A 19,940-nucleotide genomic window follows, 5' to 3' on the forward strand; every position below is an offset into this window, starting at 1 on the left:
ATCCTGGACTGGGGGCGGGTCCAAGCAGGAGGGAGTGTTCCTGGGACTGTGCGGCCCCACCTGTGGGCGCGGCAGCCACAAAAAAAAAAAAAAAGGAAGCGCCGGCGCTGGACTCTGCTCTGGCAGCGGGCGAGGACCGAGGGCTCCCGCAGCGGCCCGAGCGCCCGGGGCGGGGCTGCACGGGCTCAGAACACCCTAGCTGGGTCGCCCTCCCCGCCGCTGCGCGCTTCCATTGGCTGCGGAGGCCGGGGCGGAGGCTCAGCCGCCGGCCGCCGCCTCCCGCGGCGTCCACACTGGCTGTGGGCGCGGAACGCAGCGGCCGGGCTGAACCTTGCTGGCCCGCGGCGCCATGAGCCGCAGCCTGGACGCGGCGCAGAGCTTCCTGGAGCGTCTGGAAGCGCGCGGCGACCGGGAGGCGGCGGTCCTCGCCGGCGAGTTCAGCGTGAGTGGCGCGCGGGATCTGGGAGCGGCGCACCCCGGCCCTGGCCCCGCGGACGTCTGTCCTCTACGCCCTGCGGGCTCTGCCTCTCTGTCTCGGTGTCCCGGGTGTCTCCCCGCCTCGGGGAGTCTCTCCCTGTTTCTTCCCCCAGCACTTCTCTGTCGCTCTCGCTGTCTCCGTCTTCACTCTCTGCCCACCGGTCCCGGAGCGCAACGTCCATAGTCGGGTCGGGACAGACCGTGTGCACCCTTGCTCCCGGTGTCCTGGTCGCGCTCCCGGAACAACCCGGCTGCGGGTGGGACAGGCGGGGCGGGCTCCGCAGGGGAAGGCCGGTGGCCCCCGGTACTCTGGACACGCTGGACAGCCCCGGCCCCGCCGCTCTTGGCGACCTGACTGTCTCCTGTGACCGCAGGAAGGAAGGGGCCGCAGCAGGGCCAAGGGGAACCCGGAGGCCCTGGCGCAGTGAGGGTGTGAACGCCGGGCTCGAATCCGCGTCCGGGGCCATTCGGCTGTGGTCCGGGCGGTTTACCTGGCCCCTCCGACCTCGGCTTCTCCCTTGGTGAAATGGGAACGCGAATGACCAAACTGGCTTAAGGATTAAATGGGGTGGGTGAAAAGTGCTTAGCACGTATTGTGCGCGCACTTCATAGGGGCGTTTGTCACTGCCTATAAAGATTCTAAACGTGGGCCCGGCGCGGTGGCTCACGCCGGTAATCCCAGCACTTTGGGAGGCCGAGGCGGAAGAATCGCTTGAGCTCAGAAGTTCGAGACCAGCCTGGGCAACACAGCAAAACCCTGTCTCTACTAATAATAGAAAAATTAGCTGGGCGTGGTAGCGGATGCCTATAATCCCAGCTACCACGGAGGCAGAGGCAGAGGAATCGCTTGAGCCAGGGAGACGGAGGTTGCAGTGAGCTGAGCGGGGCCATTGTACTCCAGCCTGGGTGACAGAGCGAGACCCCATCTCAAACAAAAACTCTAAATGTTACAATACGGGCAGTGCAAGCCCAGCATCAGGAAGGCTCACGCCGCGTCCTAGGCACTGTACGCTACAGTCAATGACATGCTTAAAGTGTAATGGCTTATGTACCAGACATAGAAACATACCATACAAACGTGTAAACTGATATATGGTGACGCATATCAAATTTAGAAATAATATATGTTTTCTCATAGAACCAAAACAGGAAAAAATAAAAAGAAAAAATAATATATAAAAATATTGTAAATGACCATTTATACAATAAACATTGTATAACTGCATAAAATAATACAACAAATATAAAAAATAAAGATTATAATTTATAAAATGACCAAGGTTATTTGATAAATTCATAAGTAAATATAAAATGTATAACAGGTAATTACAAACAAGTAATTTGCACACATGCAGAAATATATCTAAGAAATGCATAATAAACGTAAGATATATAATTATACAATATTAAAATATAGACTGGGCACGATGGCTCACACCTGTAATCCCAGCACTTTGGGAGGCTGAGGTGGGCAGATCACAAGGCCAGGAGTTTGAGACCAGCCTGGCCAATATGGTGAGAACCTGTCTCTACTAAAAATACAAAAAAATTAGCTGGGCATGGTGGCTCATGCCTCTAATCCCAGCTACTAAGGAGGCTGAGGCAGGAGAATTGCTTGAACCTAGGAGGTGGAGGTTGCAGTGAGCTGAGACCATGCCGCTGCACTCTAGTCTAGGCAGGAGAGCGAGACTGTCTCAAAAAAAAAAAAAAAAGTATGTGACAAACGTAAAGATAATACCCATTTGATATATGACATCATGTGACTGGTTGGGTTCTGAACAGTGCACATCGCTGAGGGCCTCACATGCAGAAGGCTGGGTGGTGAGGGTACCCCTGCTTCCCGAGCCTGCCTCCCACATGTGCAGGAATTGGTGGGCTTTTCTAGGTGTACCCACTACACACGGGCATCATGAGGGCTTAAATGACCCAATGGACATGAGTAAAGCACTTAGAATGGTGGCTGGCACACAGTGGTGGCATAGTAGGTGTCACTTATTATCATTGAGATTATGAATACCTGACGGTGAGGGTAATACACTATTCACGATTATTATTATAATCTCCCAGTAACACAATACTCATAGTATCCTGTACTGTACAAGATACTAACACAAGATGTAACACAGTACATATAGTATATGTTATCCATTATAATACCAATGCATTGTACATTGTCTTATATGTTTAGTTATATAACACATATTTCATCACAGTTATTGCTTACAGGACAATGTCACAGAGTGTGCAAGGGGTGGGTGCCGAGAGGTCTGAGTTCCACCCTCACCATGAGACTTCTTAGTTGGGACCTTCCACAAGTCACTCAACCACGTAGTGCAGAAACCTTCCCGCCTGCACAATGGGGAAGTCAGTACCCATGTCGTGGGAACCTGTGATTACATGCCCTTAGCGCAGAGACTGGCACAGAGAAGGTGCTCTGGGTCGCTATTACTGTATCATTTTTATTAGGCAGGCCGGGTGCCTTCGGGGTCTGCACTCACCTCCCCAGGCCACTGGCCTTGTATCCTGTGCGCGCCTAGGTGGCCCGGGACTCTGACCTGGCTCCTCTCCTGTCTTTTCCCCTCCCTGGCGCACTCATGATGCTCCACCAGGACATTCAGGCCCGCTCGGCCGCCTGGAAGGCTGACGGCGTGTGCTCCACCGAGGCCGGCAGTCAGCCGGGGAACGTCAGGAAGAACCGCTACAAAGATGTGCTGCCTTGTAAGTGGGGTCTTCTGCGGGGAGTGGGTACAGCGGCGCAGGCACCGCCGCAGTCCAGGCGTCAGTGTGCACTGGAGTTACCCGCTGCGCTCCCCTCCCAAACCTTCACCCTCTGCGCTGCTCAGCAGCCCACGAGGGCACCTCGGTGGGGTCTCTGCAGGTGTGTGGTCCCTGCTGGTTTTCGGCCAGGGGGCTGTCGGAGGCTTGGCCACCCTATCCTCCCCAAACTCCACGTTTCTTACCTTATCTGCTGACAGATGATCAGACGCGAGTGATCCTCTCCCTGCTCCAGAAAGAGGGACACAGTGACTACATTAATGGCAACTTCATCAGGGTGAGGGTTGGGATCTTGGAAGGAGGTGGAAGAGGTGGATTGGGGGTGGCCACGGGTGGGCAGCAGAATCTTAGTAGTGAATGCGGCCTTCACCAGGGCGCGGATGGAAGCCGGGCCTACATCGCCACACAAGGACCCTTGCCTCACACCCTGCTAGATTTCTGGCGACTGATCTGGGAGTTTGGGGTCAAGGTCAGCACTTGGGGGCAGGGCAGGACGGTGGGGTCAACCTCTAAGTACCCCCTCGGTGGTTTCCCTGGCCCCCTAACCCAATCGCCTTCCTCTCCCCTGGTCTCCTTGTCTAGGTCATCCTGATGGCCTGTCGAGAGATAGAGAACGGTCGGGTAGGTATCCTCTCCCCGCAAGTTGCATGTCCTTGTGCAAGGAGGAGGGAGGAGGGATCTTTCTAGCTCCTCCTTGACCCCAGGACTGGAGGGTCCAGCTCTTAGAGTGACCTTACTGTGGGGATTTAGGAAGCCCCATTGTTTCTCTAAATTTCTGTTGATCTTTTTCCTTTTATTCATCCCCCCAATGTTGGCACCCCCTCTCCTGCTGGGCTTCCCACCCATTTCACACCTTAGACCATAAGGCCCTATTCTGACTGCGTCCCCTGAGGTTCTGATCTCTCCTCCCACTTCTCTCTCCTTTATTCTCTCCCCTAACGACTTTGGCCTCTGCTGTTCCCCAGATGTTCCAGGAATGGCTGTGCCTCAGGCCCTGTGCCTTTCCGGTGGCTTGCTCTATCGCCTCCTTCACATCTTTGCTCAAATGTTAATTCCTCAATAAGACCTTCCTGGGGTGGGTCTTTAAACCATTTTAAACTCTCAGCACTTCCACTCTCCCTCCCTTGTCCTGCCTTTCCTTTTTTCTTCACAGTTTATATGAACTCCTAACACGCTGGATAATCTACAAATGTATTATGTACATTGTTTGTTCTTAATCTCCCTGATTCAGAAGGTAAGATCCACGAGGCCAGGGATCTTTGTTTTGCCCATTCGCATAAATTAGTTACTAAGTAAATAAATGCATGCCAGCATTGAAGGCTGACGCACATACCCTCCTGTGGTCTCTGCATCCCTGCCTGCTCCATGGATGGGGTGGGGGTTCCCTGGGGTGACTAGCTGATCGTGGAGGCTGTATGATCTGTAGTCATGTCCCTTTCTCATTCCTGATTTTGGTAAGTTGTGTTCTCTCTCTTTCTGTCTCTGCCTCATCTCTCTATCGCTCTGTCTCCGTCTCCATGCTCCTGCTTGTTTTTTATAAACAGTGTATTAGAACACAGCATACTCATTTATTTACATGGTGTCTTTGCCTGCTTTTATGCTACAGTGGCAGAGTTGAGTAGTTGCAAGTTGAATAAATTATGTGGCCTGTAAATTCTAAAATATTTATCTGACCCTTTATAGAAAATGTCAGCCAATCCTTGGACTAGAGGTTTATCATTATATTATTTTTTCAAAGAACCTGCTTTGGGTTGTATTCGTTTTCTCTATTGATATTTTCATTTTCCACTTTTTTTTTTTTTGAGACGGAGTCTTGCCCTGTTGCCCAGACTGGAGTGCAGTGGTGCGATCTTGGCTCACTGCAACCTCCGCCTCCCAAGTTCAGGCGATTCTCCTGCCTCAGCCTCCTGAGTAGCTAGGAGTACAGGCACCTGCCACCATGCCTGGCTAATATACTACTTTAATTTCAAGTGTACTTGAAAAGAATGTGTATTCTGCTTTAGTTGGCTGGAGTGTTCTGTAAATACCAGTTAGATCAAATTGATAGTCTTTTTTAAAAGACACTTTTATATCTTTACTGATTTATTTTCTCTAAATGTATGAATTACTGAGAGAAGAGTGTGGAAATTGCCAACTGTTCATAAATATCAATTAGGTCATGTTTGTCAACAGTGTTACTCAAGTCTTATTTCTGACAGTATTTTTTGTCTGCTTGCCCTATTATTTGCTGAAAGAGGAAGGTTGAAATCTGCACCTCTAATTGTAGCTTTAGCTATTCTTTCAGTTTTATTTTCATGTCTTAAAACTTTGCGATTGAGTACATATACATTTAAGGTTGTATCTTCCTAATGATTCAATCTCTTTTCTGATATGTCATGACTCTCTTTCTGTTAATATTTTTTTTCTGAAGTGTACTTTGATTTTAATATAGCCATTTAAATTTTTTTTTTTTTTTTTTTGAGATGGAGTTTCACTCTTGTCGCCCAGGCTGGAGTACAATGGCACGATATTGGCTCACTGCAACCTCCACCTCCCGGGTTCAATTGATTCTCCTGCCTCAGCCTCCCAAGTAGCTGGGATTACAGGTGCCCGCCACCAGGCCCAGCTAATTTTTGCATTTTTAGTAGAGAAGGGGTTTCATCATGTTGGCCAGGCTGGTCTCGAACTCCTGACCTTAGGTGATCCGCCCACCTCGGCCTCCCAAAGTGCTGGGATTACAGGCGTGAGCCACCACACCCAGCCTTAAATTTCTTGAGTTTGTGTACGTCTTTTCCCATTCTTTTACTTTATATCTATGTTCTTATTTTTTTTTTTTTTTATTTATTGAGACAGAGTCTCACTCTGTCACCAGGCTGTTGCACAGTGCTGCAATCTCAGCTCACTGCAACCTCTGCCTCCCAGGTTCAAGCGATTCTCCTGCCTCAGCCTCCCAAATAGCTGGGACTATAGGTGCCCACCACCATGGCCAGCTAATTTTTGTATTTTTAATAGAGATCGGTTTTTACCACATTGTCCAGGATGGTCTTGATTTCTTGACCTTATGATCCTCCCACCTCAGCCTCCCAAAGTGCTGGGATTACAGGTGTGAGCTACCGTGCCCGGCCCCATCTTTATTTTTTAGTGTGTTTCTTGTAGGTAGTGTATTGTAGGGACTTACTTTTTTTTTTTTTTTTTTTTAAGAGCGAGGGAGTACAGTGTTGCAATCATAGCTCACTGTAACCTCAAACTCCTGGGCTCAAGTGATCATCCTAGCTCAGCCTCCCTAAGGAGTTGGGAATACAGGCATATACCACACCTGATTGTTTTTATTTCTTATAGAGATGAGGTCTCACTGTATAATCCAGGCTGATTTCGAACTCCTGGCCTCAAGCTATGCTTCTACCTCAGCCTCCCAAAGTGCCAAGATTAGAGACATGAACCACTGCATCTAGCCAGGATTTACTTTTTAAATCTAATCTGACAGTCTCTGCCATTAATTGGAATATTTAGCCTTTAATGTAATTTTCAATAATGTTGGGTTTAAACCTACCATCTTGCTGTTTGTTTTCTATTTTCTCTGTTTGTTCTTTTCTTTTTTTTTCTGTCTTCTTTCAGAGTGAGAATTTTTTATGAATCTATTGCATAGTAATTATTCTCTTACTAGCTATACCTCTTTATTTTAAATATTTAGTGATGACTTTAGGTTTTACACTATATATATCTTTAACTTATAGTCTACAGTAAAATAATATTACACATTTCATGTAAAATGTCAGATCTTTCATAGTGTTTCCATTTCCCCTTTCCATGCTTTGTGCTATGGTTACTACATATTTTAATTTTAAATATAAAACATACTCCACAATACACTGCTATTATTTTTTATTTAGAATGTCTTTTTTAAACAGCTTTATTGATATACAATTAGTCTTTTAAAGTGTACAATTCCATCACTTTTCATATAGTCCTGAGTTGTGCAACTATTACCACAATAAGTTTTTGAACATTTTCATCACTCCATAAAGAAATCCTGTATCCATTAGCAGTCATCCCCATTTCCCCAACCCTCTACAGCCTGAGACAATCCCCAACCTACCATTTGTCTTTATAGATTTGCTCACTCTGGATATTTCATATAAATGGAATCATATAATATGTAGCCTTTTTTTGCTAAGCATGTTTTTTTTTTCCTGAATAATAGTCCATTGAATGGCTCTACCACATTTTACTTAGCAGTTGATAGAATTTAAGTTCTTTCTACTTTCTAGCAATTATGAACAATGCTGCTATCAACATTGATATACAAGGATCTCTGTAGACGTATGTTTTCATATCTCTTGATATGAATTGCTGGGCCATATGGAAACTCTGTTTTTAACATTTTGAGGAACTGCCAAACTGTTTGCCACAGTGGCAGCACCTTTTGACATTTCCACGGCGATGTATGAGGGTCCCCATTTCTTCTCACTGATGCCTGTTACTGTCTTTTTTTTATTAGTAGTATAGCCATCCTTGAGGATGTGAAGTGGTATACCTGTGTCTTTTTTAACTGGTGTGGTAAAGTACACATAAACATACGTAAATGGTGTGGTAAAATATTCATAAGTGTTTGAATCCCTGTTTTCAGTACCTTGGGTATACCCCTTGAGTGGAATCGCTGGATTATTTGGTAACTCTGTTTTCCACAGTGGCTGTACCATTTTACATTTCCATCAGAGAGAGAGAGAGAGAGGGAGGGACATGTGTAGTTTAATGGCAGGCATATGTTCTGCTTTGTTAGACTATTTTGTCATGGGTAAACATCATAGAGTATACTTAAACATAGATGGTATATACATTTTTTATTTATATATATTTCTCGTATGGAAAAGTAAATGTCTCAGCACCATTACCGAGTATAAATAATTTCCCCGACTTAATATACAATGTCGATATCAAGTGCCATGTATCAGGTTTCTTCTACATATGCTCCATTATAAACTATGGCACTACCGTCATATATGTGGTCTGTTGTTGATTAAAACATCATTATATGGCATATGACAAGCATATGTATGCCATCCTAATGAATGGGAAGTGGTATCTCATTGTGGTTTTGGTTTTCTTTTTCTTTTGTTTTTTTTTTTTTGAGATGGAGTCTTGCTCTGTCGCCAGCCTGGAGTGCAGTGGCATGATCTCGGCTCACTGCAATCTCTGTCTCCCAGGTTCAAGGAATTCCCCTGACTCAGCCTCCCAGGTAGCTGGGATTACAGGCACGCACCACCATGCCCAGCTAATTTTTTGTATTTTAGTAGAGATGGGGTTTCACCATGGCCAGGATGGTCTCCATCTCCTGACCTCGTGATCCTCCTGCCTCAGCCTCCCAAAGTGCTGGGATTACAGGCGTGATGGTTTTGGTTTTCTTGTGCTTATTTGTCCATTTGTATCTTCTCTGGACAAATGTCTAGTCAGGTCATTTATTCATTTTAAAATTGGGTTATTTGAGGTTCTTTGTCTTTTTACTATTGAGTTGTAAGAGTTATTCTGGATACAAGTCCCTTATCAGTACATGATTATATTACAGTAAATCATGTACTGATAAGGGACTTGTATCCAGAATAACTTTTACAATGGAAATGTCTTTCCCATTCTGTGGGTTGTCATTTTACTTTCTTGATGGTTGTTTTGAAGCACAAACATTTTGTTAAATTTTAATTCCAATCTACTGTGTTGCTGTGTTTTTGCTATATCTAACAAGTCGTCATCTAATCAGAGGTCGTAAAGACTTACTCCTGTTTTATCTTCTAAGTGTTTGTAGTTTTCTTGCTTACATTTAGGTCTCTGATTTACTTTGAGTTAAATTTTGTGTGATATGAGATAGGGGTCCACATCACTCTTTTGCATGTGGCTATCCAATTTTTCCAGCACCATTTGTTGCAAAGACTGTGCTTTGCCAATTGAATGGTCTTGGCCCCTTTGTTGAAAATTAATTGGCCATAAATATAAGAGTTTATTTCTGAACTCTTAGTTTTATTAAGGTGATTGATATGTTTATCCTTGTGCCAGTATAACATAGTTTTGATTATTATACCTTTGTAGAAGTTCTGAAATCCGAAGTATGAGTCTTCCAAATTTGTTCTTTTTTCAAGATAGTGTTGGCTTTTTGGGTGGGTCCCTTGCTGTGCAGAAAACAGTTAGACATAGCAAGCATAACTGTTTATGCTTAGGAAGGCCCTCCTGTAAGGCTGACTCTTGGGTGGCCTCTAGAAACCTAGGTTTCTGATCAGGGTGGCTTACTATGCCTAAACTGTTAATACAAACAACATGGGTTTATACAGAACACCTGCTCTCCAGCTGGGAATCTGACATTTTGGTACAGGCTAGGCAGATGTGCCTACATGCAGAAGGTGCCTGATGAAAATCCTGGGCACTGAGTTTCTAATGAACTTTTTATTGTGAGAGTCTGTTGGTTTTGTCAAGTTTTGTTCCTTGCATCTATTCAGATGACCACCTGTTTTGCTTTGTATTCTACTAATATGGTGTATGACACTGACTTTCATATGGTGACCCGATCCTGCATTCCTGGGGTTAATCCCACTTAGTCATGGTGTATAATACTTTGCTAGTATTTTGTTCAGAATTTTTGTGTCTATGTTTGTGAGCTTATTGATTAGTAGTTTTCTCTTTCCTTGTGATGTCTTTGGTTTCGGTGGCAGGATAATACTTGCCTCATACAATATGTTGGGAAATGGTTCCTCTTCAGTGTTTTGTAAGAGTTTGTGAAAAGTTGGTATTAACTCCTTCTTGTTTGATAAAATTCACTAGACTATCTTTTAAAGATATTTAAAATGAGAGAAATACCTTTTACATTTAGTCTCTTTTCTCCTTATTCTATTATTTTGTGTAGACCTGTATTTCCATTTGTATCATGCTCCTTTTGTATGCAGAGCTTACTTATTCTATTTATTTAAGAGATAGGATCTCACTCTGTCACACAGGCTGGAGTGCAGAGTACAGTCATCACTCACTGCAGCATCAAACTCCTGGGTTTAAGCAATCCTCCTATCTCAGCCTCCCAAATAGTTGGGAGTACAGTGTGCCACCACACTCAGCTAATTTATTTATTTATTTATTTATTTATTTATTTTTTGGAAGATGTGGTTTCACCGTGTTGGTCAGGCTGGTCTTGAACTCCCGACCTCGGATGATCCGCCTGCCTTGGCCTTCAAAGTGCTTGGATTGCAGGCATGAGTCACCACGCCCGGCCTGCACTCAGCTAATTTTTTTTAAAAAATTATTTTTTAGATAAGGCTAGCTCTATTGCCAACACACCTAGCTAATTTTAAAACTTTTTTTTTTTTAGATACAGGCTAGCTATGTTGCTCAAGTTGGTGTTGAAGTGGCCTTAAGCAATCCTTCTGCCGTAGCCTCTCAAATAGCTGGGATTACAGGCAGCAGCCACTGACTGTAAGCACCTGAACAGTTTACTCTAATATTTCTCATAGTTGCAGATTTGTTTATGATGAATTGCCTCAGCTTTCATTTGTCTGAAAAGGCTTTCAGCAGTTTTAGGATATAATACCATTGACTGGCAGTTTCTGACAAAATTTTGCTATAATTCTTAACTTTGTTCCTCAGCATGTGATGTGCCTTTTTGTGTGTGATGCTTTGATGATTTTCTCTTCTGGGGCTGGGCACAGTGGCTCACGCCTGTAATTCCAGCACTTTGGGAGGCTGAGGCCATGGATCAGTTATGGTCAGGAGTTCGAGATCAGCCTGGCCAACCTGGTGAAATGCTGGCTCTACTAAAAATACAAAAATTAGCCAGGCATTGTGGCGCGTGTCTGTAATCTCAGGTACTCAGGAAGCTGTCTCAGAAAAAATTTTTTTTTCTCTTTCTCTTCTTTTTATTTTTCAGTCATTTGACCATGATCTGCCTTGGTGTGACTTTCTTTAGGTCTGTTCTCCCTATGGTTCATTGACTTTCTTGGATTTGTGGATTCATAGTTTCATCAAATTTGGGAATTTTTTCACCTATTATTTGTTCACATATACTCACTGTTATCCACATTTCTCCTTTCCTTCTGGACTGCAGATGCACGTACACTAGACCGTTTGGTATATTTCTACAGAGAACTGATTATCTTCAGTTTTTTCATTTCATTGTGAATTGTTTCTATTATTATGTTTTCCTGTTTATTGATCTTTTCTTCTAGTGTCTACTCTGCTACTAGTGGATTTTTCATTTCACACTTTTTTCCTTTTTAGAAATCCTATTTAGGTATTTTTTGTGTCTTTCATTCCACTCTTCATCATGTTCATGTTTCCTTTTCATCTTTGAGTATATGTATAATAAGTAGCTACTTTAAGGCTTTTGCTCTTTTTTTCTGAACTCTGTTATTTCTGGGCCCTTTTCTATTGACTAATTTTTCTCCTGATTATGGGTCACAATTTCCTGTTTCTTTGTATGTCTAGTACAATTTTATTGGATGCTTGATATTTTGAATTTTGCACAGGTAAGTGTTGGAATCTGTTTTCTTTAGAGTGTTTTGCCTTTTCAGAAACTTTTGGATGGTTGATCAAGTAGCCTTTGTTGTAGAATTAATTTGTCCATGCTTCTAATGTGTGGTCATACCAGGTTCCCTAATAAATGCCCCATATAGTTGATAAGGCCTCTACACTCTAGCTAGAGAGGATGTGAATTCTTTCTCATTGTGAGCTTCAAGGAAATGTTCATCCTACAGATCCCTAATATTTTTTCATGGGAAGTTATTCTTGCCGGGCTTCATGAGGTTTCATGCTATATATATTCAGATCACTATTCAACCAAAAAATCGAAGAGGGGACTAATATGTGGGGTTTTTGTTTTGTTTTTGTTTTTATTTGCATAGCTGTGTTCCTTCCAGGACTCTGCCCTGCAAATTCGACCTGCCTTGGCCTCCTTGAGCCATGATCTCTGGCTCGGCTCAGTGGGATCATTAGACTCATGTCTTACCTAGTGACACTTCCACGAAATAAGCCGGAGTGGTCTGTTTGGTGACTACAGTACTGCAATGCCTGCCATCCAGTCTCTGAAAATACCGGCTCATGTATTTTGTCGAGTTTCTGGTAGCTTACAGTGCAAGGGTATCCTGGACCGTCTTTCCTCTGCATGGTCCGCAGCGCACCTCCATTGAGTCTGCAAGTGTTTCATCTGCCGGCTCTGTTGGCTGATCTCCATTATACGCTGCCTGCGCTTCCACTGGCAGCACTTGGGGTGTCCTGTGGCAGGACTAAGCTAGCTCTGAAGCTGACTCCCTCTCCTCACTCCCTGCCTTTTCTCCCTTACCTTTTGCAGAAAAGGTGTGAGCGGTACTGGGCCCAAGAGCAGGAGCCACTGCAGACTGGGCTTTTCTGCATCACTCTGGTGAGCTGTGGGAGGTTTTAAGGAAGATTCCCAGGATGGAAAACCTTTGGGTTGGGCCTGAAAGGATGAATAATTTCTCCCACAGTCCATTCACACTGTAGGAAACTTCTTGGTGTTAGCCTGCAAATAGTTCGATATATGCATAGCCTTTGCATTTTTCTTTGATTTCCTGACGCTGCAATCAGTTATCTCTGTCATGTAAATGTGCCTGATTAGGTTCTTGAAATAATTCTCTTATCATTTCCAAAGAGCTTGGGGAAATCTCTCAAGTCATACATATAGTTAGTACTTAATACAATAAAAGTTTCATTTTAGAACAAAAGAAATCTCTTTTCACCGCAAAAGGGCTTGTGTTTTTATCATAGATCCTCTTTTTCTCCTGTGTCAAATGTTTCCTTAATGAAAGCTTTGGGGAAAGTTTGCGCTACATGAATTTTTTAAAATGTTTTCTGTATTTGATTTTTTAATCAGGAATGCTGTGCTTTGGATAAATGAGTTTTGGTACCTGTGATCTTTTTCTCCTCCCTTTTCTTACTTGCCCCTCCTCTTACTTAGCTTAAGGAGAAGCAACTGAATGAGGACATCGTGCTCAGGACCCTCAAGGTCACACTCCAGAAGGTACTGACCGGGGAGGAGGAGGTAAAGGGGCTCCTGCAAGGGGAGAGGTTTTCTCCCCTGTAAAAATAGGCATCATACTAGTACCCACCTCCTCAGTTATTATCTGGTAGATATAAACGGAAGATGCCTAGAGTGGGCCTGGTGTATAGTTGATGCTCAATTAATGGTGTTTTATTTTTTTCCTAAGTCTTTTGCTAGTCTTTTTCTGTGTTTCAGGAGTCCCGCTCCGTGTACCAGCTGCAGTATATGTCCTGGCCAGACCGCGGGGTCCCCAGCAGTCCTGACCACATGCTCGCCATGGTGGAGGAAGCCCGTCGCCTCCAGGGATCTGGCTCTGAACCCCTCTGTGTCCACTGCAGGTTTTGGAAATGAGCTTCATGAGGGTCTGGTGAGGGAGGGGACAGGGCAGGGAGGGGAGCGCAGGGCCTGGGGCTGGTCTTGCAGTCTGAGTGCCTATTTTGAGAGACCCTGCTCACCGGCATAGACTATAATTGTGAGCACTTGTTCGGCACAGACTGGGCTGGGGAGTAAGCACACAGCTGCTGCCCAACCAAATGTAAGTGATTCAAAAGGTTTCCCTTGTTCAAATACAATCTGGAGATTCTGGGAATCAAGAGGTTCAGCAGGGCCCTCACCCCATCCCCAAACATGCTCAGGCCGACTAGGCACGCTCCGATTCCCTTGTCAGCGCGGGCTGCGGGCGAACAGGCGTCCTGTGCACCGTGGATTATGTGAGGCAGATGCTCCTGACCCAGGTACGACGTGGGCATCCTGTGTGTGCAGTGTGCCACCCATGACCACGTGTCCTGCTCAAGTGCCTTGTGTGTCTGTCCCAGATGATCCCACCTGACTTCAGCCTCTTCGACGTGGTCCTTGAGATTCGGAAGCAGCGGCCTGCAGCCGTGCAGACCGAGGTGAGCCCTGGGTCTCCTAATCTTCAAGGACAGCGGCCCACTGCTGTCATTCCGCCCCTGCCTTCCCTTCCTGATGGCCTCTCATCCCAACAGGAGCAGTACAGGTTCCTGCACCACACGGTGGCTCAGATGTTCCGCTCCACACTCCAGAATGCCAGCCCCCTCTACCAGAACCTCAAAGAGGTACAGAGACCCCTTTCCCACTCTCCTGTCCACCATCAGCGCCCTCAGAGACCGGGACCCTGAGCAAGGTCCAGCACCCAGGACTCCTAGGAGCAGTCACGACTATGACATCCACGTGTGCCCTCCTCCGGGCACCCTTATCGGGCAGTCCCCTCTTAATCTTTCTCCCAGAACCCTGCGAGAGGCCTGGCCAGTTTCCTCCCTCAGGAGCCTCCCTCCTGTTTTCCCCCAGAATTGTGCCCCAGTGTACGACGATGCCCTCTTCCTCCGGACGCCCCCAGCGCTTCTCGCCATACCCCGCCCACCAGGAGGGGTCCTCAGGTACCCGGCTCTATCCCCGCATTCTTCCCTGCCCAATTTCTCAGGCTAACCCCTTCCTCATCCTTGGAACACCAGTCCGTTCCCTGTTCACTTCGCCAAGTGTTCGCTGGCCCTTTCTTCGAATTCAGCTCTGGGAACGCCCTCCAGGCTGATTCATTTATCCCAGTGGTCCCCTTGTCTCTGCCTCTAAGGCTGGCCCTGCCTTCTGAGGTTAGGCCTTTCCTGGATCCTCCAATCAAAACGTAATTCAGGTGGCTCACGCCTGTAATCCCAGCACTTCTGGAGGCCACGGAGGGCGGATCCCTTGAGGCCAGTTGGAGATCAGCGTGGTTAACATGGTGAAACCCTATCTCTACTAAAAATACAAAAATTAGCCAAACGTGGTGGCGGGAGCCTGTTAGTCCCGGCTGCTCGGGAGGCTGAGGCAGGAGAGCCGCTTGAGCCCGGGAGGTGGAAGGTTGCAGTGAACCAAGATCGCACCACCGCACTCCAGCCGGGGCGACAGAGCGAGACCGTGTCTCAAAAAACAATTCAGCACATATTTCTAGATGCTCCCCACTTGTCAGGCCCCACGTTGGGTGCTGCGGGCATGGGACTAAGCTGCCTTCACAGCGACTTCAGGCCTGCGTCTTGCGGCCATCCCTTCCGGGGTCTGTGCCGCTTCCGCATTCTTTTATACAACAGACACAGACACAGACACAGAAGTGCCCACCCCCCACATCAGCACCCTGCCCCATTTACCGCCAGGCCGCCCCCGTTCCTCCTTCCTCCGCCTAACCTGCGGGGCGCTAGGGGCACAGGAGCGAGGCCCCGCCAGGGCACCCTCCCTCCGTCCGCGCCGCCCCAGCGGGGAGGAAGCCCGCGGTTTGCGCGCCAGCAGTCTCCGCACTCCCGCCCTGCGCAGCGCCGCCGTTTCACTTCCTCCCGGGCCTCCCTGCCTGCAGGAGCATCTCGGTGCCCGGATCCCCGGGCCACGCCATGGCTGACACCTACGCGGTGGTGCAGAAGCGCGGGGCTGCAGCGGGCGCCGGGACAGGGCCGGGACCGCGCAGCGCGGAGGACGCGCCGCTCTACAGCCAGGTGACGCCGCACGCCCAGCGGTCCGGGGCGCACGCGGAGGACGCGCGGGGGACGCTGCCTGGCAGCGGTGAGTCGAGGTCGGCGCGGGGTGGGGGGCGCCGGCGCCCACTTGTTCCTTCTCTGGGCACCCTCCTGCTGTGGTCCACAGGGCCCTGGCCGGTGCCGGGACCCCCGCCGCTAGCCCGGCCACGCCCCAATGCTGGCGCCCTGGCTCCCTGGCCACGCCCCGGAACCCCCAGGCGGTCGCAGCCTGGGTGCTGGGTTCTGGGAGATACGAGCTGGCGGATCTCGGCCGCGCCCCAAAGGCTCGAGGCCACGCTCGGGGGGAAGCGGCCCCGCCCGGGGTGGGGTCTTGGGATTCCCTGGGGCTTCCAGAGCTGACCCGTGGGGGTCTCCTGCCCTCAGTTTCTGCAGACCAAGGCCCTGCCGGATCTGGCGCCTACGAGGACGTGGCTGGTGGAGCTCAGACCGGTGGGCTGGGTAAGTCAGGTAGAGCCTGGGTTGCTGGGACTTTGCTGCTTTGAGTGAACCCCAGGAGTTTGGGGCTAAGGGATGGGGGCCTGGAGCTCAGTCCTGTGGATGTGGCTGCAGTGAACCGTGAGGACCTGAAGGTGGGGGATTGGCCTTCTTCATGTTTGCCTCCGCACACCTCAGCTTCTCCATGAGACCCACAGCACCCTTCCTCTCCCAGGCTTCAACCTGCGCATTGGGAAGCCGAAGGGGCCCCGGGACCCGCCTGCTGAGTGGACCCGGGTGTGAGTCTGCGCCAGCTCCTGCCTTTTGCCTCGTGTGAGCTTGGACTACTGATGCCCCAGCGCTGCCGAGTGCCGTGTGCCGAATGGAAACAGTGGGCCTGGATCAAAATAAAAGTTTTTCAGGGTGGGAAATGTGCGGGCTTTGCCCCAGTGACTGTAGCATTCAAGGCTTGAGGCTGGAGGAGGTAGGTAGGTTATAATGGCTAGTGAGAGCAGATTCAAGAAAGAACATCGGGAAGGGGCATGGCCCCTGAGTTGTGAGGGGGAGAATGGACAGATGGGCTTCCAGAGACTGCTGCCCGCACCACATGACGCACTAGTCCATCATCAGCACCTGAGCCTCCCTCACTTGGACACTCAGGTGACCACACAGAGAAATGGATGGACCCCTAGCCATCCAGGCATATCCAAGCCAGGCATAAGCACAGCCAAGCAGACTAATCCCAGGCAGACCGATAAAAAGACCTCCAGATAGCCGAGTGCCGTGGCTCATGCCTGTAATCCGAGCACTTTGGGAGGCCGTGGTGGGTGAATCACCTGAGGTCAGGAGTTCAAGACCAGCCTGGCCATCATGGTGAAACACCATCTTAAAAAAAAAAAAAAATACCTCCAGATAGGCAGACAGACAGATGGACCACCAACCTGGACACATAGCCAAACCTTCAGAGATACAGTCCACAGGTGGACAGAGGACCCCAGCCAGAGAGACAGACCAGCCAACAGCTTGACAAAATAGTCCAGCCAGACAGACCACCAAACAGAGCCTCCAAAACACAGACATCTCTGCCAGCTGGATGGCCAGGTGGACCCCTAAATTAGACAGATTACTAGACAAATAAACATCCCCAGCTGAACAGACACACAGACTTCTCAGACCCCAACCCCACCCCCAGGTGGGCTGGCTGATTGACAAACCTTCTGGCCAGACAGACTCCTGACTAGGCAGATGGACTGCCAGACAGACAGACATCAGTCACACAGAATCCTGACATCCCAGCCGGCCGGCTAGACTCCCATCTTGATGGATGGACCCCAGTTGGTCGGACATGATTCTTCAGATTGACAGAGAAGTCCCCCAAATAAGTACACATCTCTAGCTATTCAGACAGATGGACCCCCAGCAAATCTATCTAGACAGACCCCAGCCGGAAAGACCCCCAACCAGACTGACCCCTTGCTGTTTACACAGCCTCCCAAGTAGCTGGAACTACAGATCTAATTTTTTTTTTTTTTTAGAGATGGTTTTTTACCATGTTGCCCAGGCTGGTCTTGAACCCCTGAGCTCAAGCAGTCCTCCTGCCTCAGCCTCCTAAAGTGCTGAGATTACAGGTGTGAGTCACCAGGCCTAGCCCCGTAAGATTCTAAATACTTTAAATGGTCCATGGTAGGGTTCCTGCTAGGATGAAACATATGCAGTTGTTTAAAAGAAAAAAAAGGAAGGAGGACGCACCTCTGTGGACAAATCTCCAAGTCACTGCAAAATGGAAAACGTTTAAGATGCTCTTTCCAGGAACCTGGAGGGACCAGCGCCTCACCTTCAGGCCTCTAGACCTCTGACTGACACTGTTTGTGCCTGCCCAGGTCCCTGTCTGCACCGCTGCAGTGCCCTGGGCCCCATGTCCACCCCTGTCCTGCCCTTCTTCTCTGGGTAAGGACTGGCCTGCCTCTACCTGGCTGCATCCTTGGTCTATCTCAAGTGCCTTGGCATGAACTCCACTCTCCTGAGCCTTCAGTCAGGGGATGATGGGGGATGTGTACATGCCCCACCCCACCCCTCAGCAGGGTAATGCTGAGGAGGTGTGGGTTTTTAACAGTTCCTGGCTTTCCCAGGAGGCTTGGGTTTGGATGCCCACAGTGGGAGCTGGTGTGATATCACACCTTCGTGGTCTGCCTTTCCTTCCTGGTCTCACTCTCGGCCCCTACTTCCCACTCTAGAGCTTCCCCGTTTCTGTGTTTTTTTTTTAAAAGAGCTGACCCTGTGCTGTCTCCCACTCTCCCAGTGCCCCTGCCACTCCTGTGAACCAGCTGCTGGCGAGGTTGGCGCTGACCTCTGTGTCTGACCTCAGGCCTCATAACATCAGCCGGCGGCATCTGACCTCCCTCTAGGATACGGGGTTTCTTTGGATGTTTGGACCCCGTACTCACCCCCTTCCTCACCTCCCAGCCACTCTTCTTGTCTCTTGCTGTTTGCTCTCCACTTTAGGACCCAGTGCGTGGCCCTCAGCCCTCTCTCCTCTCATCACTCCTTTAGCGAATTTAGCGACTGGTCCAGTCTCAAGGCTGTGGCTTCCTTCTAAACACTGACAACTCCAAATTCTTTATCTCTACCGCAAACACAGACCACCGAACTCCAAATGTCAGCATCTTTGCTTGAACATCTCAGACTTAACATTTCCAAAACTGAAGTGGTGATGCTCCCTCCCAGCCTGACTCCCCTGAGATGGGAAAGAAGGCAATGGCAGCTCCCTCTTTCCAGCCGCTCCAACAGAAACCTTGCGGTCACCCACCCTCCTCTGCCCCACCAGGATTAGGCTTTCTCAGTTGGCCTCCTTGCCCCCACCCTTGCTTCCCTGAAGCCTCTTCTAACTGTAGGCGAGTTCTGATGCTTTTCTGCTCAGGACCCTTCTCTGGTTCCCCTGTTGCTCAGAATCGACTCTGCTGCGGTCCCCAGGGCCCCCTGTCTAGCCTCTCCTCCTGGGATGCTCTTGCTGCCTGATGTCACACTGCCCACCTTTGAAAGATACTCTTCCTAGACCTCTTGTGTTCCTGCATGACTGGGCCTTCTCAGCAAGGGACACGGACCAGCTTTGCAAGGACGATGGAACAGCAAAGGGAAGACAGAGTGTGCCCAGGACAGAAACCTTCATCCCAGGATGTTTTACCCCAGGGATCTCTGGAGGAGAGAAAAGGCGGGTCCTCCACAGCCCTGAGAAAATCTCCAAGTCTCCCAGTTTCAGGTCCCTCTGCTGGGATACAAGCCCACTGCCTGTCCAGGTGGCACGGTCCACATCCCCCCTTCTTGGGAATAGGGGCATGGGAAACTGACTAAAGATACTGTTCTGGCTGCTGTGTTTACTGTGAGTAATAAACTGTCTATTTCTCTGATTCAGAGGTCTGTTGTTTCCACCTCCCCTCCAGGATGGAGTCTTGCTCTGTCACCCAGTCTGGAGTGCAGTGGCGCCATCTCAGCTCACTGCAATCTCCACCTCCTGTGTTCAAGCGATTCTTTTGCCTTACCTTCCCGAGTAGCTGAGACTACAGGCACACACCACCACGCCCAGATAATTTTTGTGTTTTTTAGTAGAGACGGGGTTTCACCATGTTGGCCAGGCTAGTCTCGAACTCCTGACCTCATGATCCACCTGCCTCTGCCTCCCAAAATGCTGGGATTACAGTGGTGAGCCACCGCGCCCAGTCTCAGTCTGATGTTTTATACACGTGCATGTGACATGC

General features: G+C 48.5%; 1 protein-coding gene across 3 annotated transcripts; it reads left to right on the forward strand.

The window, feature by feature from the left end:
• Nucleotides 1–245: 245 nt before the first annotated feature.
• On the forward strand, nt 246–19,589 carry PTPN18 (protein tyrosine phosphatase non-receptor type 18). Of its 3 annotated transcripts, XM_032264002.1 has the most exons (15): nt 246–442; nt 3,087–3,195; nt 3,453–3,529; nt 3,626–3,721; nt 3,835–3,873; nt 12,548–12,616; nt 13,172–13,234; nt 13,451–13,593; nt 13,923–13,989; nt 14,071–14,148; nt 14,242–14,331; nt 14,564–14,652; nt 15,597–15,799; nt 16,138–16,212; nt 16,424–19,589. In XM_032264002.1, the coding sequence occupies exons 1-15, from the start codon at nt 350–352 to the stop codon at nt 16,489–16,491; spliced, it is 1,359 nt and encodes a 452-aa protein (XP_032119893.1). In that variant the 5' UTR covers nt 246–349; the 3' UTR covers nt 16,492–19,589. The 3 variants fall into 3 exon arrangements, with proteins under 3 accessions (XP_032119893.1, XP_032119894.1, XP_032119895.1); XM_032264003.1 differs by lacking the exon at nt 3,626–3,721 and having other exon boundaries at nt 279–442; XM_032264004.1 differs by lacking the exons at nt 246–442; nt 3,087–3,195; nt 3,453–3,529 and adding an exon at nt 4,406–4,486 and having other exon boundaries at nt 3,696–3,721.
• The last annotated feature ends 351 nt before the right edge of the window (nt 19,590–19,940 follow it).

This window comes from Sapajus apella, unplaced genomic scaffold (assembly GCF_009761245.1).
Source record: "Sapajus apella isolate SASKATOON/1434 unplaced genomic scaffold, GSC_monkey_1.0 scaffold140, whole genome shotgun sequence".
NCBI classification, from domain to species: Eukaryota; Metazoa; Chordata; class Mammalia; order Primates; family Cebidae; genus Sapajus; species Sapajus apella.